Source organism: Phocoena sinus, chromosome 4 (genome assembly GCF_008692025.1).
Source record: "Phocoena sinus isolate mPhoSin1 chromosome 4, mPhoSin1.pri, whole genome shotgun sequence".
Lineage (NCBI taxonomy): Eukaryota > Metazoa > Chordata > Mammalia > Artiodactyla > Phocoenidae > Phocoena > Phocoena sinus.
In genome coordinates, this window is record NC_045766.1 from 144,012,035 (window position 1) to 144,034,257 (window position 22,223).

General features: G+C 45.2%; 1 protein-coding gene across 5 annotated transcripts in view; it reads left to right on the top strand.

Moving 5' to 3' along the window:
* The first annotated feature begins 211 nt into the window (after nucleotides 1–211).
* Nucleotides 212–22,223, top strand: part of TRAPPC10 (trafficking protein particle complex 10) — a 100,818-nt gene continuing 78,806 nt past the window's right edge. For 3 of the 5 annotated variants that reach the window (XM_032629969.1, XM_032629966.1, XM_032629968.1), the window contains exon 1: nucleotides 213–486. In XM_032629969.1, coding sequence (XP_032485860.1) covers nucleotides 420–486 — 67 coding nt within the window. In that variant the 5' untranslated portion in view covers nucleotides 213–419. Of the gene's footprint in view, nucleotides 487–22,223 lie in introns of all 5 variants that reach the window. The other 2 variants (XM_032629970.1, XM_032629967.1) reach the window with 2 other exon arrangements.

The following is a 22,223-nucleotide window of genomic DNA, read 5'->3' on the forward strand; positions in this document are numbered from 1 at the left end:
GGGGGGCGGTTCCCGGCCGTCCAGTCCCTACGGTAAGGGACCCACGCGGGACCCACAGCGGCCCACGTCCGGCCCGCTCGGATTTCAGCCCCGAGGCGCGGAGGATACCTCCGCCGACAGTCGCGCAGCCTGGATCGCCTTTCCGTCGGAGGACCGAGTCCGCTTGGCGGAAAGGCCTCCCCTTTAAGGCGCGCGCCCCGGAAGCGGTACCACCGCGCGCCGGCACCGGAAGCGGGTGAGGCCGGCGGGCGGCGACGGCGGGCGGCCGGCGACTGCGGGCGGCCGGCTAGGGAGCTACCTCGAGCGGCCGGGCGGGCGTCGCTGTCGCGGTTGCGGCGCCGCTTAGGCTCGGGCTGGCCCGGCGCGGCTTCGGGCTGCCCATGGGGCGCAGGAGGCCGGGCCGGTGACGCCGGACGCCCATGGACGCCCCTGAGGAGCCGGTGCCGCCGGTGATCTACACCATGGAGAACAAGCCCATCGTCACCTGTGAGTGCCCGGCGGCGCGGGAGGGGGCGGCAGCCGCGGCGTGCAGCCCGGCCCAGGTCGCCGGCCCCTCGGCCCCCGCGGCCCGGCCCCCGCGCTCCCGGCCGGGCCGCTTCCTGGAATGGAGGTGTGGCCGGGGCGGCGGCTGCGGCGGGGCCCTGACCCCGCGGGCGACCTCCGACCTCCCCGGGGCCGACCTCGTATCTCTTTCTCCTGGAGGCGACCTCTGACCTCCTCAGGGACGCTCTTCTGGTTGTCCGGCTGCAGTTGGACAGCGCCTGGGGCGCGCCCCGAGGGGGCGCCGCTGTGCGCCCCGTCCGGCTGCAGGCTCGGCAGCTTGCTCCGCGCGGCCCGGTCCTTCCCGGCGGGGACGGTCTCCTCCAGGCGCACTGTTTCCTCCGGTCCCGCGGAGGGTCTCCCGGCTCTCGGTTGCGAGCGTGGACGAAGTTTGCATGCGGTTGTCGTGTTTGTTAGGAGACGGGGGTTTGTACTAACGTGTTAAGTAGTGGAAGACTCAGGAGACCCGTCGGCCGTGCCCAGCTGCACTTGCCTGGGCACAGCGGCTCTGCCGGGCCGGGACCGCGAACCAGGGCTCTTCCCCGCAGGCCGCTCAGGCACTTCCGAGACGCTGGCACAGTGCAGAAACCCATTTCACAGATGAGGCTGCAAAGGTTCGATGAGCTCATCCACGCTCTGGACCACTGGACTGGTGCCTCTTCATTTTGAGTGTCGGTTTTTTTTGTTTGTTTGTTTGGTTTTTGGCGCCACATTTACTCATCCACAAAGGAATTGTTTTTCTGTTACAGAAAAATTTCCTCTAAGTTTTACAGCCATAACTTCGGAATTAAATACTTTCAAAAACACTGAGCTTATGGAAAGTGTTGAAACGTTGGGTGACATTTTGATGACTTGCAGACAGGTGTTTCAGACTATTAGGATTTTTGACCTCTGATAGTGTTCTTATCTTCAGTTAATTTTTTCAGATGGTGTTCCACACTTTGAAAGGAAGCACTCTTTCTACAGCAACATCCAGGCAGGCACTTAGCCCTTAGTAGATGGTTCTGTAGGTCTTGAGCCTTCTCTTGTTTCTTTCTCTCTCTTTCTTTTACTCTCCTTGAATGCTTTCTCTTGTCAGATCCCTGAGAAATTGTATATTTAAAGTTGAAGTCTGTTGCTTTATCTTTAGCTGATACACTTTCTCAGGGAAAGGGACGGTGTCACATCTAAATTTGGACCCTTGCATAGTTCGAAGCTGTTTTCTCTTTCCACCAGGACAGCTGCAGGTCTTGCTCAAGACTGCACTTTAGTCGAGGGAACAGGTGTGTGTAGAGCTGATCTGGAGGCCCTGCGGTTAATTCCCAGGTGCCTTCTGTACCCTCAGGGAAGAGGAGCCAGGCTCGGAGTGGTCTTCCTGTTAGGTTTCAGTGTCTTCCAGACGCTGGAGACTCCTCCCCACGTGCCCTGCACATTGTGAGTGCTGGATCAGTATTGCCTGTAGAAACATTAACAAGTCTAATTATATCTCATACATACCCCTTAGCTTACATCTCATAGCAGTGTTTCTGTGGGCGTTATGTAAATACATATCTGAAGAGAAAGTTCAGCCTTGGGTTGGGTTCAGCCTTGACTAAACAGGTAAATCGTTATCCTAGTAGTGTTTGAGATACGGGTCTAGTGTTTAGTTTCATACCCGCATGCATGACAGACAGCTAAAGGATAGTTTCCTTTCCTACAGATTTATTGTAAAAGCTATGTTGGTGGAGGTTTTTCCAGTGTTTAAAATTGTTGTCTGTACTGATGGTATCTCTGTTTTAAAAGGCACAACCATTCATTCATTGGGGTCTCAGAAAAGAAACTGGTGGCTTCAGGAAACTTTCAGAGAAAGTTACCTTAAAAATTTAAAAAGATCCCTTTAAAAGTTAAAGATTTTTTAAGTTTTAGGAAGGCTGACTTCATTTTGGTGTGTCTGGGACTGAAGCTGCGGTAAAGCACTTGCTGTCCTGGTTTCATGTTATACTTTCTTTATTTTGTTCCACTCTTTCAGCGGCACGTGTGTTGAAGGGAGCCGCTCGTGTAATGTAGACAAAGGTAGTAAGAAAATTGCTTTAAAAAAATCCATCTGGAGGCTTTGCTGTTGTGTATGTAGCTCCTTCAGTATGCAGCATTTTAGTTTTCAAAAGTCTGTTTAGTACTTTTCCAGCCATTGCACCCCGAGGAGGTCTGTGTTTGTTCACTGTAAAACGAGAACGGAGTTTGTGCTCGTTTTCAATTTTTTTCATAGGATTTAGGACGTTTTACTTTGAGTGAAAGCGAACTGTGCATCAGCCTTTCTGAGAAGAATTGTAGAATGTTACCAGTTCAGGTAAAATTAGGAACTGTTCATTTGCGGCCATGAGAAGAGTGGAAAGTCCCCAGAGATTAGGGGTAAACAGAATACGTCATTCCTTGAAAACCTTGCTAAATTATTTTAATAATATTCTGAAGATACCTAAGAGTTTTAATGGCCTTTAGTCCGTAATTAAAATTTCCCGAAGCTGCTGCCTAACTGCCTCTGGTGCAGAGTGACTACCTCTGTGGAGGATCTGCTTAGACTCCAGGCCTGGTGAAGCTTCTGAATACTGGAGGATGTGTCTGACTGCACAGGGATGTCCACCGCGCAGTCTGCGGTACTAGTGTGATGACATTGGGCGATGAATCACCTGGTCATAGCAATGTGAATACCTGTAGTATAACTGACTAATCATGAAAGATGCACAGTGAAACAAACAAATCCAGCAGATCCATTTGATCTAAATTTAAGCTAGAGCTTAGATTTTTTTTTTTTTCAACCACCGGATCAGTTCTCTGCTTTGGAATAAAGACCGAGGTTTCTGACCCCAAGGGTATGTTAGGAAAGAGATGTTCCTTTCCCAGCTATCTCATTTAGCAGACAAAGCCATTATAATTCCACTGATTTGTGGCTTTCCTCTATTGGCTGTTGGCATCCTACCTAAGATAGCACATAACTATCAACGTGGAGTTGTGTAGTATCTGAAAAACAACAGTGTTTATTCGAATGATCTGTTCTCACCTAGTCACATCGGATGGTGCTGCTTTAATTTTTCTCAATCGCTATATTTAGGGTTCCGGATCTGACATCATGAATTTTCAAAGGGGGGAAAAGGCAACAAAACTGAGCAGATCCGTAATGCTTTTTACCTGGTTGGGTTTTGTCTTTTTCCCCCCCCGTAGGTTAAAGTTTTAAAATTTGTACACTGCAATTTTCTATCAAGCGTGAAAGTATGGTGCTTGTGATTTAACCACTCTCAGTTTCATTGCCAGAAAAGTAACTTAAAATGCCCTCTTTTTAAACTGATACACATAAGTGCAGGTCTTGGTCCATATTGAATCCTTAAGCCAGTAGGGAATCAGCTCTTGAGAAGTGGCAGAAACATTTCTCCTTAGGAAACCTCAGTTCCATGGGGTGTATTTGGAGGGCAGGGACTAAGGCATTAGTACCTGTACTTCCTTTGATTTAGAAATCACTTCAGACTTCCCTGGTGGTCCAGTGGTTAAGAATCCGTCTGCCAGTTCAGGGGACACAGGTTCGATCTCTGGTCTGGGAAGATCCCACGTGGTGCAGAGCAACTAAGCCCGTGCACCACAACTACTGAGCCCGTGCTCTAGAGTCCAGGAGCCACAACTACTGAGCCCACATGCTTAGAGCTCATGCTCCGCAACAAGAGAAGCCACCACAGTGAGAAGCCCGTGCACCGCAACGAAGAGTAGCCCCCGTTCGCTGCAACTAGAGAAAGCCCGTGTGTAGCAACGAAGACCCAACACAGCCAAAAATAAAAATAAAAAAATAGGGCTTCCCTGGTGGCACAGTGGTTGAGAGTCTGCCTGCCGATGCAGGGGACACGGGTTCGTGCCCCGGTCTGGGAGGATCCCACGTGCCGCGGAGCGGCTGGGCCCGTGAGCCATGGCCCCTGGGCCTGCGCGTCCGGAGCCTGTGCTCCACGGCGGGGTAGGCCACAGTGGCGAGAGGCCCGTGTACCGCAAAAAAAATAAAAAATAAAAAATAAAAAAATAAATATTTAAAAGAAGAAGAAGAAATCGCTTCTACCTGTGCGTGGTTAGAAACAGGCAGGACTTACTATGTGACTACTTCCTCGTCTGTGAAATAGGGACAGGGATGGTACCAGTCTCAGAGGGTTGATATGGGGATTGAATGAGTATGTGTAAAGCACTCGGAAGAGTGATGGATGTGCAGAAAGAATGTTAGCTACTCAGGAGAGACTTCTCAGTTTTCTCTGTTCATGGTGGTCTTAGTGTCTTCAGTAATTTTTTCATGGCACCTTTAGGCTGAAAAGAATATTTAATAATTCCATTTATTAAGTAGTTAGGTTCAAATAATTTTATTAAGTATTATGTCCTAACAGTAGTTATTTGAAAAAAAATACACATAAATTGGAGGAAAATTTTTGTTTCATTCTTAGATATAACCACAATAACATATTAGGGACGGCCACACCTGTTGGGCGCTGCGCAGCTTCTCTAGCCTGGGAATCCGATTGGACGCCACTGCTTTGTTTCTTTGGCTGTGGAGGGGGTGATTCTTGGCCTTTTATTACAGCAGTTACCCTGTTTTGTGATGATAGTGATGTCATTGAAAGAACTGTAGCACGATGTAGTATTGAAACTGATGAACTCAGCTGGGGCCTGGGACACCTTCAGAATTGCTGTTTCCCCTCAAAAATTTGGAACACCCCTTGGGCCCTCTCTGGGTTTGCTGCGGTACCCTGAGCACCTGGGCACACATTTGGGAACCCATGTTACTAGTATGTTAGCCCAACGCTAGGGTGGATTCAATTGAACCAATAATTCAGAAGTGGAAAGCTTCCTTTTCCACTTGCACGTCAGCTCGTGTGCCTGATTTACAAGACGTGTTTCTGAAGAGTTTCTAGTAAAGTTTGGTTTATGCAAATGAGACTCAGGGGTCTGATTTTTTTTTTTTTAATTTAAGCACTGATGAATCTCTGAAGTAATCAAGCATGGCAGACATAACACATGAGCCGGTCTTTCCCTAGAAAGGAACTGACAGCATGGTGGTTGGTCCACACAACAGGAGGTAGGAAAGGCCACCTTGGTTACCTTTTATTGAAAAGGCCAGTGACTTACTGAAGAATTTTTTGTCTAAAAGAACTATTTTGCCAGTTGACGGAGTGGAGTCTCTTTTCACATGGATTGCACAACTTGGTGTGTGTCTCCCAGGGGCTCCCTGTTGATCTCGGGGCCCTCTGCTCTGGCCTGGGGGCTTCGGATCTAGATGACAGACCACGGGAGGGGGACTGCGCAGCCTCAGATTCTCCTGATCACCCCTCTCTCTCACAGTCTCCCGGCTGGCTGGTGTTTGCCCACAGCCTCCTGGGCTTTCTCTCCTCCCTTTATATCACCTTTCCTTCTGTCCTTTCCTCCCTTCTGCCCTTGCCTTCAGTCAAATCGTTCCTTTGGAACTGCTCTTAACATGAATTTTAAATGTATTCACAGTATTTTGCACTTAGAGAATATTTGGTTTTTAAATTTAAAATTGATGACCTTGTAGTCATTCCCAACTTCTTTTTTCTCTCACAACTGACATTCAGTCTACCAGCAAATAGCATTCTGTCTTTGAATTGATCTAGAATTCAGCCCCTTTTCCCCACCTTCACTGCTGCTCCCCCAAACCCCGGCCCCCTTCATCTCTCCCTGGCACCCCAGCAGCCTCCCAGCTGGCCACGCCATTTCCAGCCTGGCCCTTGAAGCTCGTTCTCTCTGGGGTTGAAGGCAGTCTCTCTAAGAAAGAAGTACAGCATGTAATTCCTCTGCTCAGGACCCTCCAGGGGCCACCCACCTTCTCAGCGTAATGTTCCCAGACCTCCCCATGGGCTCTGAGACCCTCTGCGGCCTACCGCCCCCTGGCCCCAACACTGGCCTCCTGGCTGTGCCTTTAACCACTTGGTCCCTACAGCCCCTGTTCCCGGGGTGCCCGCACTGCTTTCCTGACGCGCTGGGTGCTTCCCTCCCGCTCCCTGGGCTGCTCATGTACCCCTTCCCAGCCCTGCTTAGGGTTGGCATCGCTTCGACTTTATTCAGTCTTACTGGCCCAGCACCCGCGTGATAGGACATTTGTTTTTTCATGGTTGATCGTTTCTCTTCACCCCCAGCCCAGGCTGCCCGCACACTGGAATGTGAGGTTCGGAATTGCGGGAACTTTATCTGTTGTGATCACTGCTGTGTTTCTGGCACCTGGACGGTGCTGAGCACGTAGTTGGTGCTCGGTACATATTTGTTGAAGAAATCAAATCAGTAAATGAGTAAACACTACTGTAAAGGGAAAACTGTGTTATATGTCATTGAACGCTTCCATAAGGTAGGCGCTTTTGATGGTGTAAAGTTATTTTCTTTAAGTACACGTCTTCATCAAGATCATTTTGTTAGAATTTGAATCCTGATTACTCAGACTTGTTTTTAGGTAAACTGCTATGCACTTATTTTTTTTTTTTTTTTTTCTTTTTGATACTGGGACATTCTCTGTTTGGAGTTTTTGAATTGAGGAAATACATGTTAGTCCAGTAAAAGCAAAGCTCAGTGGTATGGTAGGGACCATAATCTTTGAAATGGTCCTTCGGAGTTGTGTTCAGATATGTTTTCTTTACTATAAGTCAATAGAAATTTAGCTGTGACCAAACCAAAGCATTCTCAGGTCGATGATTCAGCTTCTGCTGTGGAACATTTAGGATTGAGGGACTGTCAACCTGACATTTGGATGAAGCCTTGAAAGAAGATATAGCTGTAACTCTTCGAAATGAAACTTTAACCTTAAATGTGTATAAATAAAAGCAGGAATACATTTTCATTATAAAGAATGGCATCTAGAAGTGTAATTGCTGGGTCAGAAGGGGGGAGCAGTTTACATTTTGAAACCTGCCCCTGAATCACCCTGTGAAAAAGCTGTCCTCTGAGATATACTCTGCCCCACTGGATGGGAGTCATCTTTTTAATCTTTGCCAGTCTGATGGATGACTTTTTCTGAACAGCTTTATTAAGAGCTCTAATCTACATACTATAAAATTAATATCCATTGTACATGTACAGTCCTCTGACTGTTAGTAAATATTCAGAGTGGTGCAGCTATCACCGTAATTCAGTTCTAGGACATTTCCATCACCCCAAGAACTTGTTAGCAGTCAATCTCTGCTCCTATCCCCAGGCCTAGGCAGCCACTAGTTTGCTTTCTGTCCCTATAAATTTGCGTTTTATAGACATTTCAAAGACGTGAATCACGTAATATGCTGTCTTCTGTCCGGCTTCTTTCACTGCAGTTTCTGAGGTTCATCCGTGTTGCACCAACTACAATTTGCTCCTTTTTTTATTGCTGACTAGTATTCCACTGTGTGGATGGACCACGTCTGGTTTATCCATTTGCCAGTTGATGGACATTTGGATCGTTTCCAACTTTTTGTCATGAGTAATGCTGCTCTGTACATTTGCATGAGTTGTAAGGTTTCACTGTATTTTCTTGATATATGTCCTTTATCAGATAGATGATTTGCAAATGTTTGGTCCTGATCTTTGGTTGTCTTTCAGTTAATGTATTTTGAAGTACAAACATTTTAAATTTCGATGAAATCCAGTTAACAGATTTTTTTTTTTCCCTATGGATTGTACTTTCAATATCATACCTAAGAACTCTTTGCCCAGCCCAAGGCCATCAGAGTTGTTTTGGTGTTACATACCTGACAATTAGTGAGGTTCTTTTTGTGTGTTTACTCGTGCTTGGAGCTCTTCTGAATTGCCTGTTCATCTGGGTTTACTTTGACATATGAGAAGTGTGGCCAAAAACATACCTAAAAGATGAATTGGTATAGCACTAGGAAAGATGTACATTCTATTTTTGTATTTTATACCATATGTATTAGTTTTCTAGGGCTGCTGTAACAAATTACCAGAAACTGGATGGCTTGAAACAACAGAAATTTATTCTCTCACCGTTCTGGAGACCAGAAGTTGAAAATCAGAGTATCAGCAAGGCTGTACTCCCTCCCAAGGCTTTGGGGGGGGGGGGCGGGGTGGGAATCCTTTCTTGCCTCTTTCCAGCTCCCAGAAATCCTTGGCATTCCTTGGCTTGTAGCCACATCACTCCAGTCTCTTCCTTGTCTTCACACAGCTTTCTCTCTCCCTGGGTTTTCCCTTCCGTCTCTTGTCTGACCTGACAAGTGACCTCTTGTCATTGGACTTAGGTCCCATCCATATATGATCTGGAATGATCTTGTTTGAGAGCCTGAGCTTAATCACATCTGTAAAGGCCCCTTTTCCAAATAAGGTTCATTCTCAGGTTCTGGGGTGTCAAGACGTGGACAGATCTTTTGGGCGCCCTGTTCAGCTCCTTCATTACAGTGTCTGCATTGGCATTCAGGTGCACATCGGCCGGCATCTATCGTGTGTCTTTGGTTTTATATCACTTCTTCTGTCCTTGGAGGCTTGTCCTCATTGTGCTCCTGACCAAGGAGCAGTTCCCTGGTATCTGGAATTTTGGGCTTGAGATGTTGATGCAAGGTGGGATGATCTCTTAGGAAAAGATGAACGTTTTCTGCAATCTTTCTTTCCCTCTTTTTTCCCCTAGGGAAATAAATGCTTTCGTCTTCCTGCACAAGTGTTACATGATGTTTCATCCCTCAATATTATTTTAGGCCTTTGTTTGCAAAATTTTTTAAAAAGTGAGCAGAGAAATTATGAAGAAGCTGACAGTAGGCTTAGAGGTTGGTTTCACCACGGAGTGGGATATGTTTGGAAGTTTTCTTACTTTTAACAGATCTGTTTAGTGTTTGGAAGGTGTTGCATAAGTTTCAGAGCTGAAATTTTAGGTAGAGCCTTGGAACTAACAACACCTGTGGTAACAATTTTTACTGCATCCGTGGCTCACCGTTTGTAGGCACTCCTCACCGTCTGTAGGCACTCCTAGTCTGGCTGGGTCAGCCCAAAAGTTTCTAGGCATTGAGGAGCACAGTGGGAAGGGCCGTCAGGTCATTTTGAGGTTGAAGACCCGAGGGCCAATTTCGCTGTGCCTGACCAGGACCCCTCAGTGTCTGGGAGCACGGCGAGGACCTGCAGCAAGGTGGCGCCTCCTCCGCCCCCACCACCTTACCTAGTGGTCGGGGCGTCAGACGCTGCCCACCCACACGGAAGGGGGGATTGTCCCTGAAATTACCCCTGAGAGAATTCTGCCTTTGCCAGAGAGTTAAGTAAAATAAAAATATCTCTTCCTTCAGTTCAGCAGTCGAAGAACTGAGTAGGGCAGCCGTACTGGAAATTTTTAGTGTAATCTTACTCATTCTAAAATTAAATTTATACTCTGAGAACTTGACAGCCAGCACCGTCATCGCATCTGCTGTAGGATATCCTGTCCTTTGGGGGCCCTGAATTGTCTAGTGTAGAACATGAGGGAGTTGGGCTAGATTTGCTGTCAGCGAAGGTGTACTCAGCATCTCTTCTGTGCCAGGCGCTGTTGCAGGTGCTTGGGTTACACCTGTGAGCAAAGACCCCAGCCCTCTTAGAGCTTACATTCCAGCAAGAGGAGATAGACAGTGTACATACATAGTAAATTATGTAATGTAATAGGTGATACGTGCTAGGCCAAAAAGGAGAAAGAGAAAAGGGTAAGAGAAATGGCAGAAGTGTTAACATTTCAAACTTTTTATTACAAAAACTTGCAAATATGTAAAAAGAAATAGAATTGTGTGAAGAAACCTTACAAACCTATCGCTCAACTTCAACAATTGAATGAATGTCAATCTTGCTTCTTTATACCCCCCATTCCTTCCAATCCTATGTTATTTTGAAGCAAATCTCAGGCATCACACATTTATCGGTAAATGTATGTGTTACGGACTGAATATTTGTGTGCCCCGCCCAAATTCATATAGTGAAGCCCAAGCCCCTAATGTGGTGGTATTTCTGGGAGGTCATCAGGGTTGGCTTGGGTCATGAGGGTGGGTACCTTAGGGTGGGGTCACTGACCTCATAAGAAGAGGAGAGATTGGGGGGCACTTGCACTCTGCAAGTCAGGAAGGAGAGCCCTCCCTGGGAACACAGTCAGGCACCTTGCACTCCGGCCTCCAGAACGTGGAGGAAGACAATTGTGTTGTTTAAGCCACTCCATCTGGGGTGTTTTGTCATGGCAGCCTGAGCTAAGACAGTATGATATCTAAAAGACAAGGACTTCTAAAAAACATAACTGCAGAACTTTTATGGCATCTAAATAAAACAATTCCTTAGTATCAACTATTCAGTGTTTACATTTCCAACATGTCTGAAATGTCTTTTTTTAAAAAATTCTTTGAATTATTTAGTATCCAAATAAGGTTTTTAGATAAATGTCTTGTCTCTCCTGAAATCTTGATTTCCCCCCTCATCCCTCTTTTGTTCCTTGCAGCTTCTTGAAGAGCCCAGGGGATGTGTCTTGTGGTCCCCTGCCTGGACTGTGCCAGCTGTGTCCTGTGGTGTCTTTGAACCATCCTCTGTCCTCTGTTTCCTGTAGGGTGTCAGAGCCCGAGTCCGGGTCAGAACGCAGTTTGGATTTTTCTGGCAAGACTTGCACAGGTGGTGGTGTGTTCTTCTGTCAGCAGGCGCAATAATGTCTGGTGGTCTCTCTTTTTGTGATGTTAGCAGATATTTATTCTCACATCATTAATTCCCTAAGGGTTGCAAAGCCGTGCTATTTATTCTCATTTTATCGTTTCTTCATCTATTATCTGAAAGATTTCTGTAAAGAGTGTGTATTTGTACACACACACACACACACACACACGCACGCACACACATTTGTTTATGTTATTTGGTTACCCAGTGGTATAGTTTGTATAGGAAAGGCAGACCAAATGCTTGATTCTTCTTTACATAACTTCTCAAAATGAGTTAGTTCACTAGTATTCTTCATTGGTGATCAATTAGCTTTTACTTATTTTTATTTTATTTTTGTAGTATCATTATTAACTTAAGGATTTAAACACACTTGGTTGGTTTCAGTCCATCGCACTTGTTATCCTTACTGATGGGCAGGCTCCCTCTTTGCCAGCAGGCTTGTGAGTGTAGGAATCTTTGTTAGTTTCCTTGCTCTCTGGTATGATGCAGTGTTCCAGACTCACTTTGTGCATTTCCTGTCCTGGACCTGGAGTAGCCATTCTCCAGGGAGCCCTGATTCCTTCTAGTGGGAGATGGTATTCGGAGACCCCAGTCTGTGTGCTTGGGCTTCTAGTTGCTGCTGGGCTTTTTCAGGGGGCAGAGCTAGGAATTTAAAGGTGGAAGCACATCCTGAGTTCACTTTGATCTTTTCAATTCAAATTCAGGACTTCAGGGTTTTATTTAACCGCTCTTTCCTCTATATTTGCTTTCTTCCTGCTCTTTTATATTTTCTTTCTTCCAGTTTTCAGGGATGCTTGGGGATGATAGTGTTAGAGCGAGGTTCTCAGACTGGATCAGAATCCAGGGGAGCGCTCGTTGGAACCTGAGGCAAGGCCCCACCACAGAGTTTCTGACTGAGCAGGTATGGGGTGGGGCCTGGGAACCAGCACTTGTAACAAACACCCAGACGATGCTGGCGCTGCAGCTCCAGGGAACTGCTTACTCCACCTTCCACAGCCTCTGAATAACACTTTAACTCTGCCGTCAACAATTTGACTCGTGAAGATAGACTTAAAACTTTTTTAGTAGTTCTTTGCGGCATCTGGATATGTTACCCCACTAGGAATGAATAGTCACATTTCTACCAACTGCACATATATTTAATAACCTCATTTGTTTTATTTTTTCCTGATATTTTTAGGGAAAGCTTTTTAAAAATTTAATTTGTTTTATAATTATATAAAATACTTACATGCTTCCAAAGGCAAATCTACCAATATGATACATTTAAAACAGTCTAGCGTATACCCCTGTCCTCTCTACCGTATCCCTGCCCTTACCTAAATAGTCTCCTTCTATAGGAGACATTCATACATATTTGTATTTCCCTTTCTTAGGTAAGAGATTACAAACTGCACACACATTTTTCCCACTTCGCTTTTTTTCCCTCAGCGTTTCCTGGTGGACATAGCATGTGGAGATCTTTCCCATTGCTTTTTTTTTTTTTTTTTTTTTTTTTTGCGGTACACGGGCCTCTCACTGTTGTGGCCTCTCCCGTTGCAGAGCACAGGCTCCGGACGCGCAGGCTCTGTGGCCATGGCTCACGGGCCCAGCTGCTCCGCGGCATGTGGGATCTTCCCGGACCGGGGCACGAGCCCGTGTCCCCCGCATCGGCAGGCGGACCCTCAACCACTGCGCCACCAGGGAAGCCCTCCCATTGCTTTTTATAGTCCCCTAGAACTCTGTCATGTCCATGTGCCGTGGTTTATTCCACCGGGTCCCATCAGTGTAACGAATGGTTTCATCTCTTGCTGTTTGACATAGTCTTGCATTGAATAGCCTCGCGTGTGCGTCTGTCTTCTCATTTTCCCTGTGTACCTGTCGGGGTAGAGCGCTGCAAGGATTGCTGGGACTGTGGTAAACACTTAGTCTTGCTAGATGTTTTCAAACCCCTTTCATAATGGCGCACCTTTTGAAAACTGCAGTTAGACCACATAGAGAAAGAGAGTGGTCTTTGAACAGACCTCAGGGAGGTGAAGGGGAAATGCAGGCAGAGAGCGGTTTGGGAGCCCTCCTGTCCAAAGCCTCAGGTCAGGAGCGTGCCTGGAGTGAGCAAAAGATCTCTTCCTGAGCTTGCAAATGCTGTGATTCAAACTGCTACAGTCTTACTGTATTTCCTTCATTTTAACAATATGTAAACCTTCAAAGGCTGATTCTTCAGTCTTCTCGTATTTTGATGCATTCATCTGATCTTTCTTTTTCTGTTGGAACTCTTCAGTTTTAAGTCTAGTGTGGTGTCCGGGTGCTAGAGAAGCTGACTGCTGTCCCCCTGCTTAGAAGCGTGTACTCAGACCTCCTTAACGCTTGGCATGTGTGTTAACTTGTAAGACTTCGGGACTTTCTATCTTGTGAGTGGTCTCTATGTATTGGTTGTAGTTCCTTTTCTGCAAACTCCCACAGTATGAAACTTGATTAACACTCACACATTGTACTTTGTCCCTTTGGTCACACTTGCAGGGTGGTGACTGTTGCGTAGACTGGGTTCCAGGAGTGAGGGACACAGGGTGGGGCAGGGGAGCAGGTGTGTCTGTCACAGTCAGGCTCGGGGGAAAGCTGGATGGAACAGCCTAACATGAAAGCTAGTGATGACACGGCAGGGTGTGCTGAGTTGTGATTTAAAATCACCGTTATTTTGGAAGGCCTGACGCAGGGGATCTGTGACAACTGACGACCAAGTGTAGGCGATTCCCATCATGTCGACTGGAGGAATTACTTTTCTTTAAACTTGGCCTCTGCGGCTCAGAGCTGTGGGAGGGTTCATTTGCTTTTCTTCTCAGTATCCACCTTCCAGTAAAGGGAGCGCAGTGTTTATGTGTAGAAATGGGCCATCAGTTGCCTGGTCATTTTCGGGCACAGGCCAAACCTTAATTTCTGTTAATACTTGCAGAATCTGGATACCATCTGGGTCTTTTTTGTTCTTTCTTGTTAGCCTTCACTCCCTGCCCCCACCCCCAAATGTGAAAGCCTTTCATGTACAGATACTCTAGGAAGACCCCTGGGGAGGGCTTCCGTGTTCCAGGAGTGCACATTTGATATTAGTTTTCCCCATGAAAGAGCTACCAATTTGAGGCATTAATTCAATTTTATTACCACATTGGCACTACACATAAATTATGGCAAGTACGTTTTACATATTATTGAATAGGCTGCAATGACTTCCCAGTTTGTGACTTTGGACTTTTTCTTTTGTCCATTTGAAGGTCTGTTGTACTAGAAGCTGTTGAGGAGAAATTAAGGAACGTACGGTCTGAGGGTGAGCGCACATGTGCTTAGGGTTAAAGACAGTGCCCTCCTTAACACTTCTTGTTTTCAAATAGGAGTCAGCTGGCTAGCAGTGAAGCGTAGCTTTATTTTGTTAACAGCGTGCTTAAAGAATGGCTGTTTTTTTGTTTTTTTTTTTTTTTTGCGGTACACGGGCCTCTCAACTGTTGTGGCCTCTCCGCTGCGGAGCACAGGCTCGGGACACGCAGGCTCAGTGGCCATGGCTCACGGGCCCAGCCGCTCCGCGGCATGTGGGATCTTCCCAGACCGGGGCACGAACCCGCGTCCCCTGCATCGGCAGGCGGACTCTCAACCACTGCGCCACCAGGGAAGCCCCTGATCCTTTCATACTTTTGTGTTAGGACCTTCACAAAAGGTTTGTGAAGTTTGTATGTTTAAGTATTGGTAACAGTCGGATGCCAGTGACAGAAAGGTGCACTCTTGTTGGTGGAAGGTCTTCTGGAACCTGTGTTTTCAGCCAAGCTGTGTCAACACAGCCACTTCAGATTCCTTGGGAAAAAGTAAAATGAGGAAACAGAGAAGCAACTCACAGCGGCAGCCAAGAGCGTTGAGTTCAGAGTGGGCTGCCCGGGGGGGCTTGGCCCAGCTCTGGTGCTTGGGAAACGCTTGACTCAGCTGGGTGGGCAGGTGCTGGGTGCCTGGGCCTCCACGTGTGGGGTGGCCCTCGGTCCCGGGGCTGCTGTGAGGGCTCAGGGCACCTGTGCAGAGTGCTGTCTGAGAATGCACGGTAAACAGATGGGCCCTCTTTTAACTTTTGTTAGCTAGTTCTCTCTCTATAGTTTAGCACATCCTCCCGGATCATCAGATCAGATTACATAGGTTTTTTGGGGGGGGGGGGGGGGCGGGGGGCGGCAGCACAAATCAGATGCTTTTATTTTTCCCTTTTAAGTCTGTCATACACTTTTCATAGTTGTGTCAATTTTTTGCAGCTGCTGTAACAAATTACGTAGACGTTGTGCCTTAAAGTAACACAGAGATATTCTCTCAGAGCTCTGGAGACCAGAAGGCTGACGTGGGTCTCCTTAGGTTAAAATCAAGCTGTGGGCAGGGCTGATCCTTCCCGAAGCTCCAGGGGAGAATCCGTCTCCTGCCTTTTCTGGCTTCTAGAGGTGCCCACGTCCTTGGCTGTCTGGGCCCTTCCGCCTTCAAAGCCAGTGACACCGGTTCAGTCTTTCTCGTGATGCCATCTCTTTGGTTGTGGCTCTTCCGCCTCCCTCTTCCCTACTTAAGGACCCTTGTGAGTACAGTGGGCCTGTCCAGATAATCCAGGATCATCTCTTTAAGGTCAGCTGACTAGCAGCCTTAATCCACCTGCAGCCTTAATTCTCCTTCGCCATGTAATGTAACATGTTCCCAGGCCCCAGGGAGTAGGCCAGTTACGTAGATTTCCAGCTGCCCGTAACATGTGTCTGGGAGAGAAGCATTGGAAGTAATGATTCTATAAGTATGGAAACCCTGTGTCCTTCCCAAATGAGAGGTGGCTTTTTTCAGTTTTCCCCGAGGCATAATTGGCAGCTCTGGAGCATTCAAACCGCATTTGGTAACTTACGCTACTTTTTTTGCAGACTGTTTAGTGCCAAATTCAATCTTATGTCATAACCAAGTGCTAAAATCTTTTAAAAATTATTACATAAACATTATAGGAACATTAGCAACAACGCATGTATGGCTTTTTGAACATAGATACAAACATTTTTCTTCTAGATTAAGAGATTATGTGCCTTTATTTTAGTCTACTTTAGACATCGCACATTCCTGAGATGCAGACTGTGAGCCCCTCTGTAATCTCCTCCTGCTAATAGAACCACTTTGCACGGTTTGGTTTGGATGTAGATTTTCAGGAGGATGAAGCATTCACTGCTTGTTTATCTGCGGGAGGCATTTTCACACAGAGCAGGACTGTGGACTCAGTTCTCTGCTCTTTAAGTATCAACGTAAGACTGATTCTGTTCTGGTTGCAATTGAGTGTTAAGAATTGAAAATCTGAATTTTAAAAATGCTTTGACACTAAGTAACTTTGTGGATTTGCAGTTCTAGTGGACCCTAAAATAAAAGTTTTGTGCGTAAAATGATTGAAAGTTTTCATTGCTCTTTAGGATGGTGAAGGGTGCAACAGATGACGTGTGACTGACAGTTTGTGACTGGCCCTGGCCACGGCTGGCCGAGGTGGGTCTGCTGCATCCTCACGGGTCTGTCTGGGCCTGTTACTCAGCTTTGCTTAGACTCTCATCTTAGTGATAGCATCTTGGGTCTGAAAGACTGTCTAGCCTACACGTTTCTATTTTTAGTTATAATCGACTTCTTTGAAAATTAGAGTTGTTTCAAAAGTAGCCATCTTTTTACTGTTTTAGTGTTGGTCATCTGAAATCCAAATGAGGGAATTCCCTGGTGGTCCAGTGGTTAGGACTCGGCGCTTTCACTGCTGTGGCCCGGGTTCAATCCCTGGTCGGGGAGCTAAGACCCCACAAGCCACACAGCGTGGCCAAAAATAAACAAATAAATAAAATCTGAATGATACATCTTTATCTGTAGTTATTTCTGTTTCTTTGGACACGTGTTAGTGTCTTTTTACTTTGGTAAAAGTTAACTACTTTATGATTGTCCTTCTGTTTTAAAAATTTTAAGAAAATGTTAAGCTGAGTTTGTTGAAATATGATCCATTTATGCTTAAGTCACTGAAATCATCTTTCTGAATTCTCCCCCCCGCCCCGTGTTTAATTAGTTCTTATCTGCTTTTAACAAAGTTTAAAATTACATGATTAATACGTGAATATATACTTCTAAAAATCTCAGAGCATGCAGTCATAATTCAGGAAATAGCGAAGGTCTGCATCAGTCATCTGACTGCATGGAACAGCAAATCTAATCACAACTGGCGTAAGTAAGAAAACAGGTTCAGATAATCAGAAACCCGGGGCTCTGCCCCCCTTTCTTGGGGAGCGTCTGAGCTGGGTTCTCCTCAGCCTTTGGGCTTAGGCCCAGCCTGGGGTCAGGTGCCAGCAAGCCTGGGCACCATCCAGACGGAGTGCCTGCGTCCCTCTGCAGAGCAAGGCCACTGTCCCCTGATGTTTCCCTTTACGTTTGAGTGGCCCCTCTGCCTGTCGTCAGTCATTGCTCCTGCCTGGGTGCTGCCACGCGCCGGTGCTGATGGTCCGCAAGCGCCCCTGGAGCCGCCTGTGGGTACCCTGACTTGCCCCATCCTCCTGTCCACGTGTCCCCAAGTGAGTGACGAGACGCACACACACACACACAGGGAGAGAGAGATTTATATTGGGTTGGCTGAAAGGTTCGTTCCGTTTTTTTTCCATAAGATGGATCTGGTAGCGCTTAGTTGTCTTTAACTTCATTTGAAACAATTTTGTACGATTGTATTGACAGCTGTCATTATCAGCATGCATTAAAAAAAAAAAACTTACCAAAATTGGTGAATTTTTGTGTAGTCATTTTAATATTGAAGGTGGAAGAAAAACAGCATTTTCGGCATATTATTTTAGATTATTTCAAGAAAGGTAAAAACGCAACTGAAAACACAAAAAAAGATTTGTGCAGTGTATGGAGAAGGTGCCGTGACTGATCGAAATGCCAAAAGTGGTTTGCGAAGTTTCGTGCTGGAGATTTCTCACTGGATGCTGCTCCACGGTTGGGTAGACCAGTTGAAGTTGATAGTGACCAAATCGAAACAATAATTGAGAAACAATCAACGTTATACCGTGCAGGAGATAGCCGACATACTCAAAATATCCAAATCAAGCATCGAAAAGCATTTGCACCAGTTTGGTTATGTGAATCGCTTTGATGTTTGGGTTCCACATAGGCGAAAAAATCCTCGACCATATTTCTGCATGTGATTCTCTACCGAAACATAACGAGAACATTCCGTTTTTAAAACAAGTTGTGATGGACTATGGAAAGTAGACACTGTACAATAATGTGGAATGGAAGAGATCACGGGACAAGCGAAATGAACCACCACCAACCACACCAAAGACCGGTCTTCATCCAAAGAAGGTGATGTTGTGTATATGGTGGGGTTGGAAGGAAGTCCTCTCTTAAGAGCTCCTTCCGGAAAACCAAACAATTAAGTCCAACAAATACTGCTCCCCGTTAGACCAGCTGAAAGCAGCACTCGATGAAAAGCATCCAGAATTAGTCAACAGAAAATCACATAATCTTCCATCAGGATAACACAAAACCACATGTTTCTTTGATGATCAGGCAAAAACGGTTACAGCTTGGCTGGGAAGTTCTGATTCATCCGTCATATTCACCAGACATTGCACCTTCAGATTTCCATTTATTTCGGTCTTTACAAAATTCTCTTAATGGAAAAAATTTCCATTCCCTGGAAGACTGTAAAAGGCACCTGGAACAGTTCTTTGCTCAAAAAGATAAAAAGTTTTGGGGCTTCCCTGGTGGCGCAGTGGTTGAGAGTCCGCCTGCTGATGCAGGGGACGCGGGTTTGTGCCCCAGTCCGGGAAGATCCCACATGCCGCGGAGCGGCTGGGCCCGTGAGCCATGGCCGCTGAGCCTGCGCGTCCAGAGCCTGAGCTCCGCAACGGGAGAGGCCACAACAATGAGAGGTCCGCGTACCGCAAAAACAAAACAAAACAAAACAAAACGATAAAAATCTTTGGAAAGATGGAATTATGAAGTTGCCTGAAAAATGGCAGAGGTAGTGGGCCAAAACAGTGAAAACGTTGTTCAGTAAGTTCTTGGTGAAAATGAAAAATGTATTTTATTTTTACTTAAAAACTGAAGGAACTTTTTGGCCAGCCCAATATTAATGGGATTGTGGTTTGAATTACCTTTACAAATTATTTTGATGTCTCCCCTCTCTCACCAAAAAAAAAAAAGAAAGAAAGAAATCTTAGTTGTTGAAATAAATAGTCTGAGTTGACTCTTTTAATAGGCCTCTTGAGTAAGAAAAATAAACACAGCAATTTTCTGAACAGGGTTCTCTGAACACATCAATCTTAAGCCTCATTTTTGCTTCTAGTAGCTGTTTTTTAACAACTGAATCCTTATTGGGTTTTCTCATGCCCCTGTTGCCCATGGGATCAAAACAAAGTGGCTCTTACAATTCAGACCTCAGAACTCGAATGGCTTTTCTGCTAAGTGGTTGGGCTATTTTGGGGAGCTACAAAGTATACACTGTTAATTTAATTACCTATCACATAAGCCTAGATTTAATTCTTTCGGGGTTTTACACCTAAGCTCTTTCCTGTCCCTCTCTTTTAGAGCTCTGGCTCTCTATAGCTCATTTTCAAAGACATCTCTATTTTTCATAATACTCAATATAAAGACTTAGGAGTATTATCATTAATAATAGCTATATATTCTGAGAAAATCATGGAGGCTTTTCTTCATGTTCAATCAGTGTAGAATTTCAATGGGTGAGAAGAATTTGACCTTCAAATGTAAATCAGGGGTGCTGTATCAGTTGGCTAGGGCTGCCATAACAAAATACCGCAGACTAGGTGGCTTAAACAACAGAAACTTGTTTTCTCACAGTTCTGGCGGCTGGAAGTCCAGATCAAAGTGTCGACAGGGTTGGCTTCTGAGGCCTCCCTCCTTGGCTTGGAGGTGGCCAGCCTTCTTCTTGCTGTGTCCTCATGCGGTCTTTTCCCACCCCAGAGTCTGTGTATCCACATTTTCTCTTATAAGGATTTCAATCAGATTGGATCAGGGCCCATTCTAAACCCCTCATTCTAACGTAGTCATCTTTTCAAGACCTTATCTGCAAATACAGGCACATTCAGAGGTACTGGGGGTTAGGATTTCAACATGAATTTTGCAGGGACGTGGTTTAGCTCCTAACAGGCACTGAGATCGAATGGTCACTTGTTAAGTCCCCAATTATTGTCAGATGACGTCTTTGCCCTTGACAGATGTGCTAATTGACCTATAATCTTTTAAAATTAAATTTAGGACACAGATTAAAGATTTATTTTATGATTGAATATAAGAAAAATTTTTACTTTATAGTCTCCACTTAGATAAGTTTTATAAGTTTTATATCGTATAACAGGATTTCCTGTGGGGGACACTTGGGAGTGGGTGTGTAAGAGGCACTTCATTTGTTTACTCTGTACATAGGTTTTTCTCTTCTTTTCTTTTCTTTTTTCCCTTAACATCTTTATCCGAGTATAATTGCTTTACAACCTTGTGTTAGTTTCTGCTGTATAACAAAGTGAATCAGCTATACGTATACATATATCTCCATATCCCCTCCCTCTTGCATCTCCCTCCCACCCTCCCTGTCCCACCCCTCTAGGTGATCACAGAGCACCGAGCTGAGCTGCTTCCCACTAGCTATCTGTTTTACATTTGGTAGTGTATATATGTCAATACTACTGTCTCACTTTGTCCCAGCTTACCCTTCCCCCTCCCCGTATTCTCAAGTCCATTCTCTACGTCTGCATCTTTATTCCTGTCCTGCCCCTAGGTTCATCAGGACCTTTTTTTTTTTTTTTTTTTTTAGATTCCATATATATGTGTTAGCATACGGTATTTGTTTTTCTCTTTCTGACTTACTTCACTCTGTATGACATTCTCTAGGTCCATCCACCTCACTAGAAATAACTCATTTTCATTCTTTTCTATGGCTGAGTAATATTCCATTGTATATATATGCCACATCTTCTTTATCCATTTATCTGTTGATGGACACTTAGGTTGCTTCCATGTCTTGGCTACTGTAAATTAGAGCTGCAGTGAACACTGTGGTACGTGACTTTTTGAATTATGGTTTTCTCAGGGTATATGCCCAGTAGTGGGATTGCTGGGTCGTATGGTAGTTCTATTTTCAGTTTTTTAAGGAACCTCCATACTGTTCTCCATAGTGGCTGTATCAATTTACATTCCCACCAACAGTGCAAGAGGGTTCCCTTTTCTCCACACCCTCTCCAGCATTTATTGTTTGTAGATTTTTTGATGATGGCCATTCTGACCGGTGTGAGATGATACCTCATTGTAGTTTTGATTTGCATTTCTCTAATGATTAGTGATGTTGAGCATCCTTTCATGTGTTTGTTGGCAATCTGTATATCTTCTTTGGAGAAATGTCTATTTAGGTCTTCTGCCCATTTTTGAATTGGGTTGTTTGTTTTTTGGATGTTGAGCTGCACGAGCTGCTTGTGTATTTTGGAGATTAATCCTTTGTCAGTTGCTTTGTTTGCAAATATTTTCTCCCATTCTGAGGGTTGTCTTTTCGTCTCGTTTATGGTTTCCTTTGCTGTGCAAAAGCTTTTAAGTTTCATTAGGTCCCATTTGTTTATTTTTGTTTTTATTTCCATTTCTCTAGGAGGTGGGTCAGAAGGATCTTGCTGTGATTTATGTCATAGAGTGCTCTGCCTATGTTTTCCTCTAAGAGTTTGATAGTGTCTGGGCTTACATTTAGGTCTTTAATCCATTTTGAGTTTATTTTTGTGTACGGTATTTGGAAGTGATCTAATTTCATTCTTTTACATGTAGCTGTCCAGTTTTCCCAGCACCACTTTATTGAAGAGGCTGTCTTTTCTCCATTGTATGTTCTTGCCTCCTTTGTCATAAATTAGGTGTCTGTGTGTGTGGGTTTGTCTCTGGGCTTTCTATCCTTTTCCATTGATCTATATTTCTGTTTTTGTGCCAGTACCATACTGTCTTGATTACTGTAGCTTTGTAGTATAGTCTGAAGTCTGGGAGCCTGATTCCTCCAACTCCGTTTTTCTTTCTCGAGATTGCTTTGGCTATTTGGGGTCTTTTGTGTTTCCATACAA